Here is a 24,656-nt window from a genome sequence, read left to right as displayed (position 1 = left end):
TTCCTTTACCAGTTAATTTTACTGTTTTGTTTGGCTCCGCAGCAGGTTTGGAGTGGAAACATGTAATGCCTTTGGTATGCATTTCCAGTTACCATCTGCTGTAGAGAAATATGCATAGAAACTAAACTAAACTAAACTAAAAGCAGTACAGTACACAGTGTTCTAAGGCCCACCAGTGACCTAATACACCTGAGCAAAAAGAAAACAACTTGATAAAACGTCGGATAATTACGCGTGCAGCGTCGGTCACCACCATCATGTGATATTGTCAGGTTAAACTTGAGTTTAACAACAGGTGTTAAACTTCTGGGTCATGATAACCTCATTTTTTATTGATAAACCGAGTGCCGTCGAGCAGACGAGACACAAAGTGATGGTAACTGGTAGATTAAGAACCCCAAAAAGTAGATATTGAGCAAGATAGTTATCTGTTGTTTACCTTTGTAGTCGCAAGCAGACATGCAGTGACAGTGTATTTGCGTCAGTAAAAAAAAAAAAAAGAAAGAAAAGAAAACAAACTTGAAGGAGTGGCAGCTTAAATGAATGTAGAGGAAGCACTGGTACACTATAAAAACAATGTCTAAAATTTGTTCAAATTTGACATAGAAAAGATGTCCACAAAGACCACATTTGGACTACCAGTAGCTCCTATAATTATGTACTGTAGACTTCATGAATGGACGTTCAGTAGATGTCACAAAAAGACGTTGTCTGGAGTAACAGTCTGCACCTTCAGGTGACCCAAATTAGACGTGCAAAAATGACTTGAAGACGTTGTTTAGATGTTTCTTTGCTCAGTGGGTTACGTCACTCATTTTTACAAATATGTAATATAGTAATCGAGATTATTTTGTTATGTATCAAGTAGTGGCTGTTGAACTTGGGTTTTACCTTCCCTGACAAGAACAGAAGCCGCTGTGACCAAAGTGCCTCAGAGTCTCGTATGGAGGAGGTCAGCATCTATCTTTTACCACTAAGGGATTTTTTTCCATCACTGTGGGCAAATTATATTTAACCTAAAAACTTTGCCAACTACGACCTTATCTTACTCAGTCATGCAGGTCACATGTCTGAGTGCTAAGCCTTTGTTGTTGTTACCTTTGTTTTAAATGTGACAAACATACTGAGCTGCTCGCTTTAGACTCGCTACTTATTCAGAAACCATGAACTTTTTAAACCTCACAAAGACAGCTCCAGTTCAAGGTATGAACTTACCTCATTGCAAATGTTCAGCGCAAGAGCCAAAGTTATAAAGCCAGTGGATGGATACCGGCCCTTCTGTCCCAGCCACGTGTCATGAGCGTATCTAATGAAAGCCGGGTTGATCACTATCACCTGTCGTCAATCAGAATTGTCCTTTAACCCTCCTGTTACACTTGGGGTAAATTTGACCCCATTCAATGTTCATCATTCAAAAAATAACAGTTGACTTTTTTCATTCGTATTTTATGACTTTTCTTAATTTGATGGAGACAACTGGCTAAGCACAAAATTGTCATCATGATATTTGCTCAATGTGCTGAACACAGTGCACACATTGGTGTTCCTCTGGGGTAGGTTTGAGCCCAAACTGTTCATTCTAATTTAAAAGTTTGCCCTGATGGTGGCGCTAGAGGAAAGGTCAACTCCCTGGTAGGTTTCATTATCAAGGGGTTATTTATGTATTCAACAAATCAACAAAGGTCCTGACACAACAACTAGGACAACAATTTCATGTAAATAATATTCTGGAGGCAAATATCCCTGGCGTCAAATTGACTTCAAGGGTAAAATGTGTTAGTAACATTTGAGGATAACAGGAGAGTTACACGACCCACTACCTGTAGAGTCCATGAATCTCTTAGTGTTACTCACCAAATCCTTGCTGGCTGCTATTTTTGATTTTACTGGCGCATAGGACCTGTTGGGGACGGCATGAAGTGACAAATTCAAATTAAGTCTTTGACACACCCTCCAAAAGATCATCATGCAGATGTGACCTGTGTGTCTATTAAAGAAAATTCTAATTTGCATAATCTATTGTACATGAAACTCATGAAACACTACAGGAACACACATTATGTCCAAGCACAGTCTTCCTCCTTGCTCTCACAGATAATGACAAGTATTACCGACACTAAATAGCTAAGTGCTAGTCAATTTTGAAAACAGGGGAAAGTCATTTCTACTCGCATTAAATTATTTGTTCTTTCATCAACTATTAACTTAGTTAACTTAGCCAGTGGAGCAGTGTGTCTTGCTCTGTCTGTGACCAAGTCTGGTGGCAGTTATTGCCTAAGACCCCAATAGACTGTAGAATGATTTCAAGATCATCTAGTGTCACTGTTCCAGGTTAGTCCAAGAGGAAGTACTCCTATGTTATAATCTGACACAACCAATCTGATTGAGGTGGAATTGTAGTTTAGTATCCTGACTCAGCTTCTGTGAGCATGGACTGAGCCCTCTAACTGGCATCCCTTGTCACTTAGAATCACACGCATGACACGCAGCATGCATAGTATGATCTAATCACATTACATTAAACACACCTGATAGCAAACTGGGACAACCACTTAAATACAGTCTAAAATGAAAAACTGAAAAGAGGATTGACTCACATTCCATGAAATCCAGTTGTCATGCTCATCCTGAGCCACTCTAGATCCAGTATCTTGAATGGGGTCAACACAAGGTGAGTGGAGTTGTCTAAATCCACGGCACTCTCTGGATACATGACCCGATGAGTTGTTTTGGTGCCGACATCTTCTTCGAAGCCTTTGGTGCGACCCCCGTTAATTCTAAAAAAACACAGGGGAAATCATTCCACTCTTTAAGAAGAGGCCAGTCTTTAAATGAGATTTTCTTCTTGGTGAATATTTACCTGATGACGTAATCATGGAAATCTATCTGAGGTCCATGACGTGATCCCTTCAAGTTACCAGAATTTCCCACCACAGCACAGGTCTTACAGCTGTCTCTGCTGAGTTTTACAGGCTCCGGGATGGTTGGGAATGTCCGAAACAGGCTGTTGACTGTTTTTTTATATGTGTTGTAGTCTTGTTTTTCATCCTGTAAGTGCTGGTGGAGACAGATACAGAATGTTTATCTGGACTAGCACACTGGGACATTTCCATCCACCAACTTCAACAAGGCAGAAGAACTCTGTCCTCACCTTCCACCAGTTAAAATCATTCTCTGAGAGGTTGTGGTTCGCAGATAAAAGCGGCTCAACTGGGGGTTTTAAGGGGTGGAAGCACAGCTGATTTTTGGGGGATAAACACGTCCCACAGAGGGTTTGATTATCAAGAAAGAACTGAATATTGAACTTAGTGAATCCTGTTAAAAACACAAGAATGCTGGCGAAGCACAGGGCTATAGAGATTATCTTCAGCATCTTCAACGACATATTTCTGGATGTGTGATGCTTGTGGTCAGGGAAACGGCTACGATCTGAAACAAGAAAGGATGTGGGAAATTTACAAGTGAGCAGAAGTGAGGCCACAAACATTTTTAAAGTATGGTACCATGTGCGTAATCGCAACCTGAATTGATAGGTTTTTGAAGAATGATTTTGATGATTTTAAGTCATTTTGATTTATTGTGTTGATTCTCAGTAAATTCATGTCATACACAGAACGTAAGATGAATAATAGTTGAAGAAATGTAACTAATGATTCCATAATCAGGGGCAGAATGAGAAAAACAAGATACAGCTGTCAGGCAGTAGGGTAAAAGGGGGAAGGCAAAGGCCAGCAGGCCTGGGGACAGGTCAGGACATGTCCAAACATACAGTTAGTGGAAAAGTACAGAGAATGATCTAATGTCCAAATATTAATTAATAAATCATGGGTGTAAGGCCCTTATTGGACAAAGTTGTTGGTGTGATGGTCAGTCATTATGATGTATTACAGATAGGATGTACCTTAAAGTTAAGAGTATAAAAGATGTAATGCAGAGGTAGTTTCACCTTGGACACGGACTGTGCAGCATGTGGACTGAGCCAACTCCTCCGCAATGCTATTTTGGCTCTAAAAGTTCTGTTTGCATTTCCCCTAACTAGCAGTCGAAGATTGGATTAGCTTTCGCATTTTGGATCTCTACTTCTTGGACTTTGTACTGAGTCGAGGAGACATTTTGGATTACAATGCGAGGATTTTAAGGGATTTCCCAAAGGACAGAAACATCGTTCATCGGGACTTCCCTATTTTACTAAGTCGTACTGCGGCAGTAAAAGGGCTGGATTTGGGTGTGGTCGCATCCGACGTGCGGCTCACCAGACGCCTTTCCTTCCCTAAAAAGGATTTTTGGACAGATGTGGACAATTTCTACACCCCTACTCCATCCGCCCAGCTCATAAGTAATTCTTTTTGATCAACGTTTTCACATTATACTAGGAAATGATTATGATTGATTTGACAATAGTTAATTCGTATTTTGATTGATTATTTGATTTATGATTATTATTACAACGAATATCTGCATTTTAGTCTATTGAGTCCACTTAAAACTATTTTATGTCCCTAGCGTTTTCAGTCTAATCTTTCAATCTTAACCTGGCACGCACCAAGTGAAGTGATCCATTAGGGGTAAACCACCACAACTGCCGGGACTCAACTTCGGAAACAGTTGCGGGAAGCCTCCCTGACTGGTGGTTCCGGAGGAGGAGAGGAAGCGGGGCAGACATCAGGCTTAAATGTGGTCGGAAGCCAGGCGAGTTAACCCGCCTACAGCTTGAGTAGCGCTATCACTGAATTCAGTCGGGGTAATATTCTGCTGACGTGAAGCCGTAACCCTGTATAAACGGTGATGCTGTCTTATCTGTACCTATGGGATCTAACAACAGATGTCGTCAGAAAAAAAAAAGACACATCAAGTCCATTTACATTAATTCATTTTTACAGTCTGTAAGTCTGTAGTCAAAAGATGAAACGAGACGAAGGAAAAGAGGAAGATGATGTAATAATAATAATAATAATAATAATAATAATAACAATAATAATAATAATAATAATAATAATCATCATCATCATCATCATCATCTGCTGTCCAGCTGAGCGACGACTGAGATTCCCACTGAACGTCAGAAGAAGCGCTGTAGATGCCAGGCTGGAGTTGGAGGTGGAGGAGGAGAAGGAAGTTCAGGTCGGCGTGTGAGGTGTTGTGCAGCAGGATGGATGGACTGTGTGCGCTTGCTGGGTCCCAGAGGGAATGTGTCTGAGAAGCGCTTTGGAGTTGTTGTTGGAGTTTACATCCCTCTCTCAGCGGACAAGGCAACAGCCTACGACACGATCCATGCCACTGTGGCTATGCATCTGACCAAACAACTGGATATTTTTGGACAAATACTTTTGTACATTTGTTCATAATGCTAATTCTGAAGATTTTTGATTACACTTACACATCACATTTATTTTTACTATATTATTAATATTTAATAATATTTTTTATTTCAATCTAAATCTAAATCTTATTTTCTTTTCTTTTTACTTGTGGTTTTTAAGAGTGCTACCTTTACTCCTGTGACCCTCGTGTATCATTAAAGTCTGTCTAAGTCCAAGAAGAAGAAAAGGGAAGAAGAGGAGGGAGTGAAAGAAGTAATAATGACAATAATAATAATGAGACTATTTTAGTGGCAGAATTGTTCACTTAGTCAATCATAACAACATATTAAGCCGATAGGTAATCAAATGTAAATAAATTATTTTAAAAAGTAATATAATTAGTTTTCATCTCTGGCCTGATCAGTGAATGCGCTTCTGGTCCAACTACCACTATATGAGTGTGTCACTACTGACTACTGGGTAAACTGTCAGCTGATCGGTGTCAGATATCCCTGGAAGAGGATTTCCTGAGAATTTGACTGGTGACTTGCACCTGAGCTGCAGGTGTGGAAAGGTGGGGCGTGGTGGTAGCAACCGAACAGACATCAGTGCCACAAAAAAAGAACACTGGTCTGCCCAAATGTTGGTGCTTTCCTCCATTATATGGTATGTACAATCAATGTGTCCTTAGAAGATACTTTAAACTTATTTTTTTTTCGTTGTCGTTGTTTTGTTTGCTAGTGAAATTAATTCATGTCTAACTACATCCCATTTATTCGTTTATCCAATCAAGTCATTGCATCCAAAAACGTAAATGTGAAAATGCTGAAGGAAATATTCTGATTTATGCTCGTTTCAGTTGTACCCTTCAGTGAGAATTATGCTGTATATGTATATCCGCTACAGTCTAAACGCAACCATAGATCAGAGAAGGAAGTTTGAAATATTTACACAGCTCCCTCACTAACGGACAAGACGCATCAGACGCGCATCGTCTCCAAACGTAAAAACTTAATATTCATGAATTGGTGAGTTCAAGTAAATTATAGAATTACAGGAATATACTACTGGTATGATACTAATACTGTAGGCATATTATAATCTGACATATTGAAAGCATATGCATGTGTATTTCATTGTGCGTGCTTGGTTAATGGAGCTGGCTGGTTTTAAGGTGTGCGTTAGCATTTATGGATGTATGGATTTATGGAACATTAAATGATTAGGCATCACCAACAGATGGCGCTGCCCTCACAGAAACAGCAGTAGACGTTTCTTTCCCCCTCAGACAGGGCCGGCCCGCGGCATAGGCAGTATAGGCATTTGCTAATGGCGCTGTCCATGATGTGGAGAAGAAAAAAAAGCGCAACTTATATTTTTCATTGTTATTTTTATACTAAAACTAATTGATACTATTATTTCTTATTATGAAAAGAATAAGCCCACACTAGTTTGGTACTGCATAGCAAAGCATATTAAATAATAATAATAATAATAATAATAATAATAATAATAATAATACCTCATTAAGCCCTATTAAGCAGGTGTTTACATCTGTCTGCATTTTTATTTTCATTTATTATTGGTTAACGTTTGCTCTGCTTGTAATGGTCAGTCAAAATGATATTCCTTCATATAATAGAGTTTTAAGTTTAAGTTATATAAGTTATATAAGAATCGTTTATTGTTACAGTTCATTTTGTCTAAAGTGTGTTTATAGTGTTAAACTTTACATCAAAGTGCTCACTGTGTATGTTAATTCTTCATACCTCAGCATTCCCATATGTTATATTATACTGCAGTTTGCTGCTTCTTTGAATTCTGATCAGCATTGCACTGTAATGATAATAAGATTGAATCTAATATAATTTGCATCTCAGACAAAAAATGCCTTGTATATTATACAGTGGGGGTAAGTATTAGTAATAAGTATTTGATCCCCTGCTGAATTTGTAAGTTTGCCCACTTCCATAGAAATGATCAGACTCTGGTTTTTATGGTTGTTTACTGGTTATGGGTATAGACAGAATATCAGTCGAAAATGCATAAAAAACACACAATCTAAAAGTTATAAATTGTTATGTATTTTATTAAGGGAAATAAGTATTTGATCCCCAAGCACAACACAAGTCAGTACTTTGTAGAGAAACCTTTGTTGGCAAGCACAGCGATGAGACGTTTCTTGTAGTTGCTCACCAGGTTTGCACACAGCGCAGCTATGACATAATGTAAGACACACATTGCAAGATGAATTTGTGCCATAGAACAAACTGTATGAAACAGCTGGCTAGAGCAGACTAGTTAGTGCATTAACAATAGATAAAGAAATTACATACCACGGTGGACTATGCATCACCATATCAGAGTGGTGAATTAAACATCGTAATCGGTTGTTTAATACTAATATACAGAGTGTGTATAGCAATCTACAATTTTGGAGAAACTCAAAAGCATAAATTCTAAATAATTTACATTTTAAGTTGCAGCTATTTAGAAGGTTACTGTTTTAGTATAGAATTGAGTAGATCCAAACCAGTAACTGGATTTAATTGAAACAAGTAACCAGTATCATGTTCAATTTATCCAATTTATAATAAAAAACAATTTCATTAAAATCAGTTCAGAATTCAGAGTTATGACGTAAATATAAAACAAGTTAGTCCATGCCGTTAGCGGTTTTAGCTAGCAAGTTAGCTCAGGTGGTGTTAGCTCGTGCTCGGCTGCAACAGTGTATACAACAAATACACACTGAAACATGGATCATTTTTAAAACGTATGTGACTAAAAAACACGAGATATTCGATACAACTTTACCTGCAATGAAATACGAATTCAAAACGTCTCGGACGAGGTAGCTCTGTAACGTTCCCTCCAGAGAGCCGTACTGTTGTTCTTCTTTGTGTTCGCTACTGCACATGTCCAACTTTCAACCGACACGATAAAAACGTGAGACGTCTCACTTCTTAAAAAATCAAGTGAATGTGAATCTCACTTAGATTCTGAATAAAACACGCTGTTTTTCAGAGATGGAAATGGCCATGGAGTGTGCCATCTCTCATCTTCGTTTAAACTTTAATGTTTGCTGCGCAGTAAGGTAAACTAGCAAGACAGCCTGATCACTGCTGAAACCACAGACTGCTACCATTTCCAAAACAGGGATTGATGGCAGAAATTAATTTTATGTAACTGAACATTAAAAATCCTGGATTTGGTAATCCCTAGTCTTGTGATCACCATGAGGCAAACAGCAGAGACGCCAGAAAGTCACTATCTGATGTGTTTTTGTCAAAATCTGTTGAAACTTAAGGCTTTCCTATAAACAAGATATATTTTCTTAAATCAAGTGAGTCTAATTCCTGAAACAAGATGATTTATCTTTTGCAAATAACACGGCAGCTTAAAAACCTTTTCAAATGTCAAAAAGCTTGTTTCATACGACATATGACTCAAAACAAGAGGTTTTCGAGACTTTTTCACTTAACAAGATATTCAAGATGTATTGTCTTAAATCAAGTCCCTATATCTTGCTGAAATGGTACTCGTTAGGCAGTTGTGTCTTATATTAATTGTAATGAGATATTTTGACTAGAAATGAGACAAATATACCTGGTAAGATTTGTATTTTTTGCAGTGTGCTGGAAGATGTAGCTACAAAAATGTCAGGAAAAGCGTACGAGAACAGCTGAACTTTATTTGGGGTTGATCAGAGGCACTTTAAATGGTGACAGGCGTGTGCTGACTCCAATTTAACATGAGTTTGAATGTAATTGGTTAAATCTAAACACAGCCACATCCCCAGTTGTAAAAGGGTGTGCACATTTATGCAAACACATTATCTCAGTTATTTATTTTTACGTCACTTCCCTGGAAGATTTCTGTTTGTTTTTCAATTGCGTTGTACAGGTTATAGGTCACATTAAAGTTGCGAAATTATTTGTCCTGCTGTCATGTTTTTACATCACGAAAACCTGGCATTTAAACAGGGGTGTGTAGACTTTTTTATATCCACTGTATTCTTTCTGTCATACAATTTACTTTGATTTAAGATTATTTTGTTATTGGTCTGGGATGGCAATGCTTGGACATTAAAATGCTTTTGTTATAATTTCATTGTTAAATCATAATAGAATTTGTGTTTGTGGTGGTGATGCTGGTGGAGCCCTGAGGAGACATGTCCAGATATAGTAGACATAGTTTTAGGATGATGTGGATTTTAAATGTGATGGGTCAGTCAGTGAAGTCAGTGAAGACAGAGGTGCGCTCCTATCGCAACACTGCTCTAGTTTCGCCAAGCACTACATTTAACATTGAGATTTAAGATGTAGATTTAACATTTACATTTAACATTTAGTGAATGATGACGATAAAAAAGTGACTTTGAAAAATTCACACCTAATTTTTATTAGTATTTTGGAGCTTAATGTAGAAAACATTGCCTGTTATAACATGCACATCTTGACAAATGGCGCCCCATATAATTATGCCTTATGAATGTGTAACATGACTGCATAAAATATTAACATTACAGTGTATGATATGAAGACATACAGAAAGACAAAGAACATCAGAACAGTGTTCTTCTTCAGCACTAACATCTGTTCTGCTTCTACCAGTGGTCTCAACATCTGAATGTCTCACCTGACTGTGACTTATATCTCCTGAGTGGTTCGCCACACCTTGAGAAGTGATATTCACTTGCTCAAGGTAGATCAGTCAGTCGTCCACGCCAGGATGAGGGACTAACCCACCCTACACAAAAACCCTAACAACATTTTGTGCATAGTTTTACCCACAGGTCAGTCAAAGCAGAGAAATAGGTTGGACAGCAAGCAAGATCAGCACTGTCATGCCAGACTTTAGATTTAGATTGAGAACAGTTTGAAGGAAACTCAGATGTCTGCTGGTTCAAAGCTTGTAAGATCACCTTGTTTCTAAATCGCCACTTAAGGGGAAAAAAAAAAAAAAAACTTATAAAGGACTTAAAATATTACGGTTAGAATTAACAATGGTACAGTACAAGACACTATAAGAACTGTGCAATAATGCAAAGTAAATTAATTCCATTTATTAGTCAAAAATCAATATTAGAGCCCAGGGTGCAAGGAAACAGTTACACCAATGTGAATATCTTGCATGACAACTCTTTTTTTTGTTTTCTTTTTTTTTCTTCGCATCGTTACTTGTAGTCTTTAAAACAAAAACTCTTTTTTTCAACACTGGTTGTATTTAAATATACTTGATAGATAAACTTACAATGACTATTAATCTTACATACACCAATCCGGCATAACATTATGACTACCTGATATGGTGCATCCACTTGAATGCCAGGTCCAAAAGATGAACATGGCTTACTTCTCCTGTCAGTGGTCATAATGTTGTCACTGATCAGTGTATGAAACCTCATATACTGTACCGTGGTGTGAAAAAGGGTTTGCCCCTTTCCTGATTTCATGTTTGTCACACGAAAATGTTTCAGATTGTCAAACATACTTAATTTAAGAAAAAAAAAAACACTTGACGTTGATGTGTGCATTGGGGAAACTAAACAATCCATCCACAAACAGCTCAACAATGGAGAGCCAGCTCATGAGGGAATTACTCAGCAGTCCACCTCCACTTGAAAGACAAAGGACACTCCTTTGAAGCTAACACTTTTATCAGATATGTAAAAAAAAATGTGGCTAAGATTAGCACCTAAAAGGACAGCTAGATACTGTGAGAATTATTTTTTGATTAGACGTGTAATCAGTTGAGATTGTTCAAAGGACAGGTGTCAGGTGACATCAGTTGAGAATTAACATTGATGAAATCAAACAAAGAATGAGGTCCTAGATAATGGGAGCGTCAAGAGCATCAACCCCGTTTAAGTTACTTGAGGACAGAGCAAGAAGGAAACACGTAGCAAGTCTGAGAGACAAAATAGAGAACTATGAGAAGCCGTTCTGAAGTGACAAAAGTTGCAAAGGAGGGAGTCAAAGAGCAGCAAGGGTCCGGCAGAGGAGGATGAGCGTGGAACAGAGCATGTGAGGTCTATGTCAGGGAGGAACAGGTAGGAAGAACTTTCTCCTTTTTCTAGGGCGCTGTCCCAGGGGATTGGAGGACCTGAGTGACCATGGGTTGAGACCGACCTGTCCACCAACGATGGGAGACTTAAGTCTAAACCACGACTCCTCCCGACCTGTAGCCAACCAATCATATTCATTTTGTTGAAACTATTATAATGGTGTGAAACTACTGAAAATCATCCTTTTCGAGGACTCACGTGATGCAGCGATGGTAGGTGGACGTGCCTCTGAGAGCTCCCCACAACACACAGTTTCAATTATCCTTCAACTATCTTATTTCACCCAAACTCTGAACTAAAGTCGACTCCGAGTGAGTGCATGTATACCAGATCCAAAGAAAAGCAAAAAGTTGATCAGCTCGAAAATTACAGCAGGTGTAACATCATCCGAGTCATTAACCTACCGGACGGTTGTGAAGACGCAAACCCAGTGAAGTTTTTCACTGACTGGCTCTCTTCTGGGCTCTGACAACTTCCCCAACCCCATCATCATCGAGCAGGCACACAGGGCACTCTACCCCAGACCACCGGAAGATACCGTTTGCATTGCTCTATCCTGCAACATTGAGAATTCTCCACGACGGGGCCGACGACAATTCTTCAAAACACCTAAAGAAGCCATGTCATTCATTCATAAACTGCATCCTGAAGGTGAGGACGAACATGAGTAAAAGTTGACTGCTGGTGATGCGTTCCATGAGGCACGGGACATTTAAGTTTCACTGGACATTTTTGATTGGTTAGTGTAACCTACCTTTATATAGTAGTCATAACCTCGCTTATATTTTCGTTCCACTATAGTCGTTGAGAGCATTTTAGATACAACAGCTAATAACGCAAATGCTGTAATTTAATTTTAACCTGACCCATCTTACCTTACTACAACATTGTTCGTATACACTGCTTGACCATTGTTCTATTAGTTCTAAAATGATTGCCTTATTTTGGATTACTACCGAGTTAATACAACAGGCCTTCAGCCACCCCTTACAGAAAGAAAAAGAATCTGAGAGAGTTAGATCTGCACTTGGGGACATCAAATACGCAACTCTTCATAGAAAGGGACTTGCACTGTTTCTGTTCAGTATCAGTGCTGTCATGGGTGGGAATTAGTGTTGTCCTACTTTCTGTGGGATGGGCCATACCCTTTTCTGTTTTTGACCAAACAGGTTTTATAAGCAAACGACTTGCAACTGATAATCTTCATAGACTCTTCAACATCTAGCTGACACCAGAAATGATCCCACTATCGCACAGCATCATTAGATGCTGAAAAGGCCTTTAACCGCCTTGAATGGCCTTGACAGTTTTGGGTTTGGCACGTCTTTTATTAATTGGGTGAAAACCCTATATCACAAACCACAAGCAAAGATAGCCACAAATGGTATAATTCCAACTCCTATCACCCAGACATAAAAGGTGTCCAAGTTGGTCAACAAATTCACAAAATTAGTTTATTTGCTGATGTTGTAATTTTATTTCTCATGAACCCAACCCAATCTCCTACCAAGCTACAAGCTCTTCTAAACAGCTACAAGGTCAAATATGGAAAAAGTGAACTGATACAAAAAAAAAACATTATTATTATTATTTATGCATTCATTAGATTTTTGCAAATCATTTTATTTTTATTATCTTTTTTTGTTTGTCTATTATTTACACTACTTTGGTTGTGGGAATAAGTTGTACTGTTGTTACTGTTGCATCAATGAAAACATAAAGTATTCAAAAAAAATAAATAAAAAAATCATCCTTTTCTGGGACATTGGCCAAGGTTGAAGGTTGACTGAATTGGTCCACGTTGGTCCAATGTTGCCAAAACAAAGGAGATGGTGATAGATTTCAGGAGGGCTGGTCACCAGCACCATCTCCCTCTGAACATCAACAACTCTGAGGTGGAGAGGGTGCACAACACCAAATTCCTGGGGGTCCTTCTGACTGACAAGCTAACCTCCAGAGTCAACACTAGAGCTGTCATTAAGAAGGCCCAACAACAACTTCACTCTCTCCACAGACTGAAAAAGGTCAACCTTCCGGTTCCTGCCCTGACCATGTTTTACAGAGGCACCATTGAGACTGTTCTCACATACTACATTTCATCCTGGTTTGGCAGCAGCACAGAAGAAGATAGGCACAATCTAAACAGGGTGGTGAGAACAGCAGAGGAAGTCATTGCTGGGTCACTGCCACATCTGCCGGACATCTACAGATCCCATTGTGTGCGCAGAGCAGAGGGAATTCTAAAGGACCTCACACATCCCTCTCACAGCAGAACTCCAAGAACTCCGCTGCAGCCTGCAGACACATTAGAGGCCCATTGGCTTGTCAGTCTAAAAAATACCTGGCCCGGTGGTCCTATGATAGGCTACAGAGGCCCAGGAGTCCCACCCACGCTGGTTCTCGACCTGAGTACAAGAGATACTGAGTACAAGTTCTGTTTGCTGTTTTTTGCAGGTCATGAATTTGGTGAGGAGTGGAGCTCGCTGGCTGCGGATGAGGAAGTAGGGCAATACATACATGTGCACATACACGTATATGAGAATGCATATCTATTCAGACCTGTAATTCATGTCTTATACTTTTTCACACATCTATAGATATTTTTTTTTTTCAATTCTCTATTTATGTCTTCATAATGACTGAGTCACTGTTAAAACAAATGAGTTCCATCTTAAATGCTGCTACTTTCTGTACTATGTTTCTGTTTTAGATTATTTGTCAGGATATTTTGTTATCATTGTCCAAGTCTGGTTTTAACTAATGCTGGGCTTACACCAAAAGATTTTCACAGTCACAGACTAAAAACTGAAAGGGTAGCATAAGGGTTCTTCCGGTTAGTCTCGTCCCACCCCTAGTCATGACATAACTTCTGTTGTGATTTGACACTATAATGAATAAAGATTGATTGATTGATTGATTGATTGATTGGTTGATTGATTGATTGCTATAGCTGTCAATTTTAGTCTTTGAGTTCATAGTTGCGTGATTTATTTGTTAACTGCTATCAAGGAATATGACTCTCCTTTCTAGTATGCATGAGAGAAGACGCCATGAGATTTGTGGACTTCTACGTGGTGTCTGCTGATAATGTAGTGGGCTGGTCTGGACAGAAAATGCCAGGGCTGAATTTTTGTCCCAGTCCACCCCTGTATAAAACTATAAAATCTGTATATAAACAATTTTGTCTCTGAACAGTCTAGATATGATCTGCAACAAACATTGGAATTCTGAATGGGGCACGTCGTCAGGTGCCGTGAATCTTATTCAGACATCACGCCACTCATGATCCGAAAGCTCCTGAATCAAGGTGAGGACTCTTGGGTTCATATGAAGATGGTACTTTTTAGTCTCCACTTTAGTGCCCTTCTCTGGAGATAAAACACCTTGGGAAATAGAAGAAAAACAGACAACTTTGTTAATAATAATAAAATTGGACCATAGCAGTTACAATCTTGGAGATTTTCATTTAAATAAATAAATGTTGCTGAATGAGTTATCAATGGTGACTGAGACTATGATCCTTTGATGAAAACCCTTGCATTTACAGTATTGTTGACTTTCATAGAAAAAAAGACAAATCACAATACAAAGCACTCACTCTGGTAATATGTTTTTTAGCAGGAGTTATTCAGATTTGTTTCAACTCAATACAATGCAAATTAGATTTAAAGCCAATCCAAAGAGACATACCTCTGAATAAACTCCAGGGTAGACGTCTGCTCTGATGGTTAATGGACATTAAAGCAATAATAGCTCCCAAACACCATGTAGATGACAGAAATGTAGGACGGGATGTTGTCCTGTACGATAATTCGATCCAGAGAATGTACCGTTGTGAGGAAAAGCAGGACCATCCTGAAAAAGAACAGAAAACAAAAACAAAACATAATACAAACAAAGTTGAAGACAAGACATTATTTTTCTATTTTCCTTGCCTTGTTTAAAGGCTGATACGCCACCCCTATGAGAAATTTAGTCAATCACCGTATTCCCTAGAGTTGGATAAGTGAGAAAAAATGTGTGAATGTGAATGTGCTAATGACAAATTTATATTGAAAATCATTATCATTGTATTTAAAATGTACTAGAAATTTCCAATTATTCAATTATATTAATGAGAAAAAAACAGGTAAATTAACAGCTGTGACTGGTTAAGTATTTTACAAAATATTATCCTAAATTAAACATCACTTCATTGTTTATCTATTTACATATTTTTGTGTTGTGATTTCACAGCACTTAACTATTAATTTTATTTATTCATTTTACAATGTAGACATCATGCCAAGATCCAAAGAAATTCTGAAGCCATTTCTAAAGCCTTGGGACTAAGCTTTGAGAGCCATTAGCCACAAATGGTGAAATTGTGGAAAAGTGGTAAATCTTTTCAAGAGCGGTTGGCCGATCAAAATGACCCCACAATTCATCCAAGAGGCTACAAAAGCAGCGGTGTAGATGGGGATGCTCAGGACACGCCCTGCTCTACTGTGTCAACACTACGAATACAACCACTGTCCATAGTATTTAGTTAATAATTACGGAACACAAAGGCATTACACTCAGTTTCTGCTTGAAGTCCCACCTCTAATCCAAATATCGCTCTTTGATTGGCTCTCCCGTTTGCCGCTTACATGTGATTAGCTGTCCCCACTGTCGCTCCATCTGTTGGTAAAGCTATTTGTAACCTGCTGCCAGTTGGACTGGACAGGAGGCGACAGTTGTCTTTGTTCTGCCTGGGTCACACCAGCTAGACAGATTTCAATATTAGTTTCAATACTTGTTCTATTTGCATTTATATTTGTTGAAATTGGAAAAACTTGTTTTTCATGTACTCCTAAAGACGGAAACAAAATGATTCAACAAATATTTCAACAAGACATGAGGAGTACACTTTCTGCTTTATCCTACTGGTCAACCTTTGTTGGGTACACTTGTTGGAATAAAATTTGGCTATTGTCCCATGTTTAATTAATTTGGCCAAAATACGACCAAAAAATAAATGAGTACAACTAATTTAGTTCAATTGCACTGAATGTAGAAAAACAAGAAACAAGTTGCAGTTACACTTGCCTACTGGCAGATTTACTCTCTTGTCTCCGCAACAAATCCCCTTGGAAAGTTTCCATATGCCATAAACAAGTCAAACCAGCCTAGTACACACAAATAACATTTGTACATGGCAACAAAGAACGAAATCAAAATCTGGAGGCTACATAACTTTGGCAGCCAAAGCTACTTGGTCCCATTTATCAGTGTTTGTAACGCAGATTCACAACAACTGAAACCAAAGAGAAGACAACAATTAAATGTTTCTGCATTTGAGGTCTGAGTGGATTAAGTTGTATTTCAATGTGTGTTTTCTTCATATGGTCTTGATGTATGTGGATGTGATGTTTAGATTTGGGTAGAGAGAAGACTGTAAGGGTGACCATATCACATGAGTTAATCACAGTAGCTTTGACAAGCTCCTATACACAGTATCTCATCAAAACTTTCTCCAACATATTAGTAAATTTCCTTCAATACTATAAAAGTGCATCCCTGGTTCAAAAATAAATACAAACAGACAGTGAATACCCTGAAACCGTGCATAATTGCTTCATTTCATACAAACTTCCACCTGGTACACTTTTAATTTAGCTTTTATTTCTTCCTTCCACTCTGGTAGTGTTCTCCCAAAGAAAGCAGCATGTCATTCAGCATGTCAGGAATTCACCACCCTCTATAAAAGGAGATTTGTTTTTGCTCATCTAAACGCTGGATAACATCCTACTCCCGTTGTCCTGGATGGTTTCCAGTTCTGAACTTTTTGTCCCGGAGTTCCTCGAAGTAATGATTCCAGTTTCCATCCTTGTCTGCTCCGAAACCAAACACATGAACCTGTGAAAAGGAAAAACCAACATGTGACAGTCAACAAAACTACATAATGCATAAAAGACTTGTTCACTTTTGTAACTAATACGCGCACACCAGCCAAAATAATGATTGAATTATGGTCGAGGTGGAGATGGATGAATGGTCAGTGAAAGCAAAAAGGAAATGATTCAAAGACTGTCTCTGGGGGTGTACGAGATGAAAAAATATATTCACACAGAACCAGTTTCACCTGGGACATCCAGTGATTCATGTGTGGTTCATGTGGAGCATTCGCACGGCATGATCTCTGCTGGATTCCACCTCACTCCACTGTGTGTCAGATAACAATTTACAATATATTTTTATATATTGTAAATTATAAAGGATAATACAACATATATTTTTTCATACTATTTATCCTGGGGAAGAATTAGTCCTTTCAGTATTTAAATCAGCTCCACCTTTGCCAACACTTAAATGCTTGATTTCATGATTTCATCCGTCTAATGCTCAGAGACAGTGCCACTGGATTAGTTTTATCACAGGACCTCTGTTCTCCAGACATATGGTAGGTAATTTGCGGTGTAAATTTTACTTTCCTGGACCGAACGACTTTGGGGGAATGGAACACATTGTTTTACGTTTAGAATTTCTTTAATTTCCACAATTAAAACACACATTGCTTTACGTTTATAATATGCATCGCCTGCGTTGTACATCTACTTTTAATCACTGTTACGATTTTAATGGTGGGGGTGGGCACGCATAATTTTTACTTTAATAAACTTTTTTTTATTAAACACAAATTATTTGACAGTTTTAACATTTAACAGTTTCCCATCACAACCTTGCGGACGCTTCCCTCTAAACATTAGACAAATATTATACGTCCTCTACAACAACCTACAGCCGTCTGAAATCAGTGTCTACTGAATTGCAAGTAAGTTCGGTCAGCCCATAGACTTGCCTAGTTAATTTTGTGTCCATTTATGCATTTATAGCGTTTGCCGTTTTAGCTGTTGTGTTAATCTATTTCAAACCCGTTGTCGCGACAATTAATTGCATCTGCTAACGTTAGCTTTTGAACACAACAATTTGTTTACAACAAAGCCAGCGAAAAATCAATACATAGAGCGTTTGGTAACGTTATATATAACACATACGGTGTTACGAGTGTGCATTTGTGTAGTTTATAGTCTTGTCTTTTTCTACTTGTACAGGTGGAATTGTTGGGTTTTAAGAGGTTAATAAGGCCTTCAGCCTGTGTATAACACTGAGAAGAATCAGGAAGAATGTTACTTCCGCTATCTCACCATATAAGGAGTTGTCTTCCGTTTTGCTACAGCTTGCGCACAGACTAGAACTCATCACACCCTAATATTTCATACGCTGGAAAAAAGCTTATTGGCTACACATAGAAACTCACTGACACATGAGAGGCAGTGCTCCTCCCTTCTGGAACCGCGGAGTCTAGGTAGAATAAGGTCACTGTACGTGCTTGAAGGGGAGCTTTTGTTTTTTTCTACCCTAAGGTGGACTGACTGAAGCCTCAGCGCTGAAATCAATACCTATTCTCTGTGTACCAAATAAATATCTTAAACATGAGAAATTGTCGCGTGATTTGTGCATAGATGGACTATCCTTCCCAAAAGGTATAAAGATCCTGGGCTGAAGGAGAGGAAAATATCTTTCCTTTGATAGAATCATGCAATTTGATAATCTGGAACTTACAAGGACACATACTTCAGAGTATTTAAAGCATGCACCTCAAAGAACTGGAGATGGGGGCTTCACAGTCACTCAGGGCTGATTTTGTTTGAAGAAACTATGCTCAGTGTTGTTTCAACACTATAGCTGCTGTCCTCAGCGTGTTGTTTTTCCTTTTTATTATTGTTGTTAATAAAATTAACATTTATCAGTGTAAAAAAAAAAAATACATTTGATTTTTACCAGTGTTCACTATTTGTTTTTTTTTATTATTGTTTTATATTTTAATTGTTCTTATATTTGTACATAGTCACTCAGGACTAACCCTATTTTTGTAGTACAGACCCAGGAGGTGTCATTTTATTCATTTTATTTTACCACTTCTTTTTTTTTTTTTTAAACTTATATGAGGGTTATGATGGCTGCTGTTTGTTGAATTTGTAGCCTAGTAACTAGTATTTCTCAACTGAAATCAGCATGATGTTTGCAATAAAGATGTGGGAAAAAAACAGCCGGGATTGGATTGTGATTTATTGTTAACCTGGCTGTGGTCTTGCCCAGAAGGTAGGAACCTGTTTCCTTTACCAGTTAATTTTACTGTTTTGTTTGGCTCCGCAGCAGGTTTGGAGTGGAAACATGTAATGCCTTTGGTATGCATTTCCAGTTACCATCTGCTGTAGAGAAATATGCATAGAAACTAAACTAAACTAAACTAAAGGCAGTACAGTACACAGTGTTCTAAGGCCCACCAGTGACCTAATACACCTGAGCAAAAAGAAAACAACTCGATAAAACGTCGGATAATTACACGTGCAGCGTCGGTCACCACCATCATGTGATATTGTCAGGTTAAACTTGAGTTTAACAACAGGTGTTAAACTTCTGGGTCATGATAACCTCATTCTTTATTGATAAACCTAGTGCCGTCGAGCAGACGAGACACAAAGTGATGGTAACTGGTAGATTGAGAACCCCAAAAAGTAGATATTGAGCAAGATAGTTATCTGTTGTTTACCTTTGTAGTCGCAAGCAGACATGCAGTGACAGTGTATTTGCGTCAGTAAAAAAAAAAAAAGAAAGAAAAGAAAACAAACTTGAAGGAGTGGCAGCTTAAATGAATGTAGAGGAAGCACTGGTACACTATAAAAACAATGTCTAAAATTTGTTCAAATTTGACATAGAAAAGATGTCCACAAAGACCACATTTGGACTACCAGTAGCTCCTATAATTATGTACTGTAGACGTCATGAATGGACGTTCAGTACATGTCACAAAAAGACGTTGTCTGGAGTAACGGTCTACACCTTCAGGTGACCCAAATTAGACGTGCAAAAATGACTTGAAGACGTGGTTCAGACGTCTCTTTGCTCAGTGGGTTACGTCAATCATTTTTACAAATACGCTCAACCGGCTGAAATCAGGGAAACTATCAGTGTTACAGTTTAATGCCAGAGTGTATTGTTGTAATCGAGATTATTTTGTTATGTATCAAGTAGTGGCTGTTGAACTTGGGTTTTACCTTCCCTGACAAGAACAGAAGCCACTGTGACCAAAGTGCCTCAGAGTCTCGTATGGAGGAGGTCAGCATCTATCTTTTACCACTAAGGGATTTTTTTTCCATCACTGTGGGCAAATTATATTTAACCTAAAAACTTTGCCAACTACGACCTTATCTTACTCAGTCATGCAGGTCACATGTCTGAGTGCTAAGCCTTTGTTGTTGTTACCTTTGTTTTAAATGTGACAAACATACTGAGCTGCTCGCTTTAGACTCGCTACTTATTCAGAAACCAAGAACTTTTTAAACCTCACAAAGACAGCTCCAGTTCAAGGAATGAACTTACCTCATTGCAAATGTTCAGCGCAAGAGCCAAAGTTATAAAGCCAGTGGATGGATACCGGCCCTTCTTTCCCAGCCATGTGTCATGAGCGTATCTTATGAAAGCCGGGTTGATCACCATCACCTGTTGTCAATCAGAATTGGCCTTTAACCCTCCTGTTATACTTGGGGTAAATTTGACCCCATTCAATGTTCATCATTCAAAAAATAACAGTTGACTTTTTTCATTCGTATTTTATGACTTTTCTTAATTTGATGGAGACAACTGGCTAAGCACAAAATTGTCATCATATTTGCTCAATGTGCTGAACACAGTGCACACATTGGTGTTCCTCTGGGGTTAATTTGACCCCAAACTGTTCATTCTAATTTAAAAGTTTGCCCTGATGGTGGCGCTAGAGGAAAGGTCAACTCCCTGGTAGGTTTCATTATCAAGGGGTTATTTATGTATTCAACAAATCAACAAAGGTCCTGACACAACAACTAGGACAACAATTTCATGTAAATAATATTCTGGAGGCAAATATCCCTGGCGTCAAATTGACTTCAAGGGTAAAATGTGTTAGTAACATTTGAGGATAACAGGAGAGTTACACGACCCACTACCTGTAGAGTCCATGAATCTCTTAGTGTTACTCACCAAATCCTTGCTGGCTGCTATTTTTGATTTTACTGGCGCATAGGACCTGTTGGGGACGGCATGAAGTGACAAATTCAAATTAAGTCTTTGACACACCTCCAAAAGATCATCATGCAGATGTGACCTGTGTGTCTATTAAAGAAAATTCTAATTTGCATAATCTATTGTACATGAAACTCATGAAACACTACAGGAACACACATTATGTCCAAGCACAGTCTTCCTCCTTGCTCTCACAGACAATGACAAGTATTACCGACACTAAATAGGAAAGACGCAGGATTAAAGTAATTTGTACTCGCATTAAATTATTTGTTCTTTCATCAACTATTAACTTAGTTGACTTAGCCAGTGGAGCAGTGTGTCTTGCTCTGTCTGTGACCAAGTCTGGTGGCAGTTATTGCCTAAGACCCCAATAGACTGTAGAATGATTTCAAGATCATCTAGTGTGACTGTTCCAGGTTAGTCCAAGAGGAAGTACTCCTATGTTATAATCTGACACAACCAATCTGATTGAGGTGGAATTGTAGTTTAGCATCCTGACTCAGCTTCTGTGAGCATGGACTGAGCCCTCTAACTGGCATCCCTTGTCACTTAGAATCACACGCATGACACGCAGCATGCATAGTATGATCTAATCACATTACATTAAACACACCTGATAGCAAACTGGGACAACCACTTAAATACAGTCTAAAATAAAAAATTGAAAAGAGGACTGACTCACATTCCATGAAATCCAGTTGTCATGCTCATCCTGAGCCACTCTAGATCCAGTATCTTGAATGGGGTCAACACAAGGTGAGTGGAGTTGTCTAAATCCATGGCACTCTCTGGATACATGACCTGATGAGTTGTTTTGGTGCCGACATCTTCTTCGAAGCCTTTGGTGCGACCCCGTTAATTCTAAAAAAAACACAGGGGAAATCAGTCCACTCTTTAAGAAGAGGCCAGTCTTTAAATGAGATTTTCTTCTTGGTGAATATTTACCTGATGACGTAATCATGGAAATCTATCTGAGGTCCACGACGTGATCCCTTCAAGTTACCAGAATTTCCCACCATAGCACAGGTCTTACAGCTGTCTCTGCTGGGCTTTACAGGCTCCAGGATGGTTGGGAATGTCCGAAACAGGCTGTTCACTGTTTTTTTATATGTGTTGTAGTCTTGTTTTTCATCCTGTAAGTGCTGGTGGAGACAGATACAGAATGTTTATCTGGACTAGCACACTGGGACATTTCCATCCACCAACTTCAACAAGGCAGAAGAACTCTGTCCTCACCTTCCACCAGTTGAAATCATCCTCTGAGAGGTTGTGGTTCGCAGATAAAAGCGGCTTCACTGGGGGTTTTAAGGGGTGGAAGCACAGCTGATTTTTGGGGGATAAACACGTCCCACAGAGGGTTTGATTATCAAGAAAGAACTGAATATTGAACTCAGTGAATCCTGTTAAAAACACAAGAATGCTGGCGAAGCACAGGGCTATAGAGATTATCTTCAGCATCTTCAACGACATATTTCTGGATGTGTGACGCTTGTGGTCAGGGAAACGGCTACGATCTGAAACAAGAAAGGATGTGGGAAATTTACAAGTGAGCAGAAGTGAGGCCATAAACATTTTTAAAGTATGGTACCATGTGCGTAATCACAACCTGAATTGATAGGTTTTTGAAGAATGATTTTGATGATTTTAAGTCATTTTGATTTATTGTGTTGATTCTCAGTAAATTCATGTCATACACAGAACGTAAGATGAATAATAGTTGAAGAAATGTAACTAATGATTCCATAATCAGGGGCAGAATCAGAAAAACAAGATACAGCTGTCAGGCAGTAGGGTAAAAGGGGGAAGGAAAAGGCCAGCAGGCCTGGGGACAGGTCAGGACATGTCCAAACATACAGTTAGTGGAAAAGTACAGAGAATGATCTAATGTCCAAATATTAATTAATAAATCATGGGTGTAAGGCCTTATTGGACAAAGTTGTTGGTGTGATGGTCAGTCATTATGATGTATTACAGATAGGATGTACCTTAAAGTTAAAGATATAAAAGATGTAATGCAGAGGTAGTTTCACCTTGGACAGGACTGTGCAGCATGTGGACTGAAGCCAACTCCTCCGCAATGCTATTTTGGCTCTAAAAGTTCTGTTTGCATTCCCCTAACTAGCAGTCGAAGATTGGATTAGCTTTCGCATTTTGGATCTCTACTTCTTGGACTTTGTACTGAGTCGAGGAGACATTTTGGATTACAATGCGAGGATTTTAAGGGATTTCCCAAAGGACAGAAACATCGTTCATCGGGACTTCCCTATTTTATAAGTCGTACTGCGGCAGTAAAAGGGCTGGATTTGGGTTGTGTCGCATGGACGTGCGGCTCACCAGACGCCTTTCTCCCTAAAAAGGATTTTTGGACAGATGTGGACAATTTCTACACCCCTACTCCATCCGCCCAGCTCATAAGTAATTCTTTTTGATCAACGTTTTCACATTATACTACGGAAATGATTATGATTGATTTGACAATAGTTAATTCGTATTTTGATTGATTATTTGATTTATGATTATTATTACAACGAATATCTGCATTTTAGTCTATTGAGTCCACTTTAAAACTTTCAATCTTAACCTGGCACGCACCAAGTGAAGTGATCCATTAGGGGTAAACCACCACAACTGCCGGGACTCAACTTCGGAAACAGTTGCGGGAAGCCTCCCTGACTGGTGGTTCCGGAGGAGGAGAGGAAGCGGGGCAGACATCAGGCTTAAATGTGGTCGGAAGCCAGGCGAGTTAACCCGCCTACAGCTTGAGTAGCGCTATCACTGAATTCAGTCGGGGTAATATTCTGCTGACGCGAAGCCGTAACCCTGTATAAACGGTGAAGCTGTCTTACCTGTACCTATGGGATCTAACAACAGATGTCGTCAGAAAAAAAAGGACACATCAAGTCCATTTACATTAAGTCATTTTTACAGTCTGTAAGTCTGTAGTCAGAAGAAGAAAGGAGACGAAGGAAAAGAGGAAGATGATGTAATAATAATAATAATAATAATAATAATAATAACAACAATAATAATAATAATAATAATAATAATAATAATCAGCTGCTGTCCAGCTGAGCGACGACTGAGATTCCCACTGAACGTCAGAAGAAGCGCTGTAGATGCCAGGCTGGAGTTGGAGGTGGAGGAGGAGAAGGAGGTTCAGGTCGGCGTGTGATGTGTTGTGCAGCAGGATGGATGGACTG

The 24,656-nt window shown here is 38.8% G+C and overlaps 3 protein-coding genes and 1 long non-coding RNA gene across 5 annotated transcripts in view; 1 reads left to right on the top strand and 3 right to left on the bottom strand.

Annotated features, from left to right (window-relative positions):
• LOC125019574 (CMP-N-acetylneuraminate-beta-galactosamide-alpha-2,3-sialyltransferase 1-like) overlaps window positions 1-5,010 on the bottom strand; it is a 27,669-nt gene extending 22,659 nt beyond the window's left edge. Inside the window, exon 1 of the mRNA XM_047604421.1 lies at window positions 4,544-5,010. The gene's annotated coding sequence lies outside the window, so the exon portion shown is untranslated. The remainder of the gene's footprint in view (window positions 1-4,543) is intronic.
• LOC125019577 (CMP-N-acetylneuraminate-beta-galactosamide-alpha-2,3-sialyltransferase 1-like) overlaps window positions 1-24,656 on the bottom strand; it is a 27,761-nt gene extending 3,105 nt beyond the window's left edge. The window contains exons 1-7 of one of the 2 annotated variants that reach the window (XM_047604427.1): window positions 24,038-24,656; window positions 3,937-4,532; window positions 3,152-3,514; window positions 2,861-3,057; window positions 2,598-2,777; window positions 1,855-1,900; window positions 1,216-1,335 (exon numbers count right to left, since the gene is read on the bottom strand). In XM_047604427.1, the coding sequence (XP_047460383.1) occupies window positions 1,216-1,335; window positions 1,855-1,900; window positions 2,598-2,777; window positions 2,861-3,057; window positions 3,152-3,487 (879 nt within the window). In that variant the 5' untranslated portion in view covers window positions 3,488-3,514; window positions 3,937-4,532; window positions 24,038-24,656. The remainder of the gene's footprint in view (window positions 1-1,215; window positions 1,336-1,854; window positions 1,901-2,597; window positions 2,778-2,860; window positions 3,058-3,151; window positions 3,515-3,936; window positions 4,533-24,037) is intronic. The other variant, XM_047604426.1, reaches the window with a different exon arrangement.
• The window catches only part of LOC125019580, a 34,331-nt gene continuing 15,929 nt past the window's right edge, over window positions 6,255-24,656 (top strand). The window contains exon 1 of the long non-coding RNA XR_007114095.1: window positions 6,255-6,328. This is a non-coding gene — a long non-coding RNA (uncharacterized LOC125019580). The remainder of the gene's footprint in view (window positions 6,329-24,656) is intronic.
• LOC125019578 (CMP-N-acetylneuraminate-beta-galactosamide-alpha-2,3-sialyltransferase 2-like) lies at window positions 16,428-22,544 on the bottom strand. The gene is made up of 5 exons (XM_047604428.1): window positions 22,402-22,544; window positions 22,139-22,317; window positions 21,412-21,457; window positions 20,776-20,895; window positions 16,428-17,247 (listed from the first exon to the last, which is right to left on the bottom strand). The coding sequence occupies exons 2-5, from the start codon at window positions 22,252-22,254 to the stop codon at window positions 17,137-17,139; spliced, it is 393 nt and encodes a 130-aa protein (XP_047460384.1). The 5' UTR covers window positions 22,255-22,317; window positions 22,402-22,544; the 3' UTR covers window positions 16,428-17,136.

This window comes from Mugil cephalus, chromosome 14 (genome assembly GCF_022458985.1).
Source record: "Mugil cephalus isolate CIBA_MC_2020 chromosome 14, CIBA_Mcephalus_1.1, whole genome shotgun sequence".
In the NCBI taxonomy this organism is placed as follows: Eukaryota; Metazoa; Chordata; class Actinopteri; order Mugiliformes; family Mugilidae; genus Mugil; species Mugil cephalus.
This window is presented reverse-complemented; position numbering and strand designations above follow the sequence as displayed.

Coding starts and splice junctions, on each gene's coding strand:
- LOC125019578 (XM_047604428.1), bottom strand. CDS start 22,254: ATGTATCCAGAGAGTGCCATGGATTTAGACAACTCCACTCACCTTGTG. Junction 21,458..22,138: donor ACAACTGGATTTCATGGAAT/GTGAGTCAGTCC, acceptor CGTCCCCAACAG/GTCCTATGCGCCAGTAAAAT. Junction 17,248..20,775: donor CGCTGAACATTTGCAATGAG/GTAAGTTCATTC, acceptor TCCTTTTCACAG/GTTCATGTGTTTGGTTTCGG.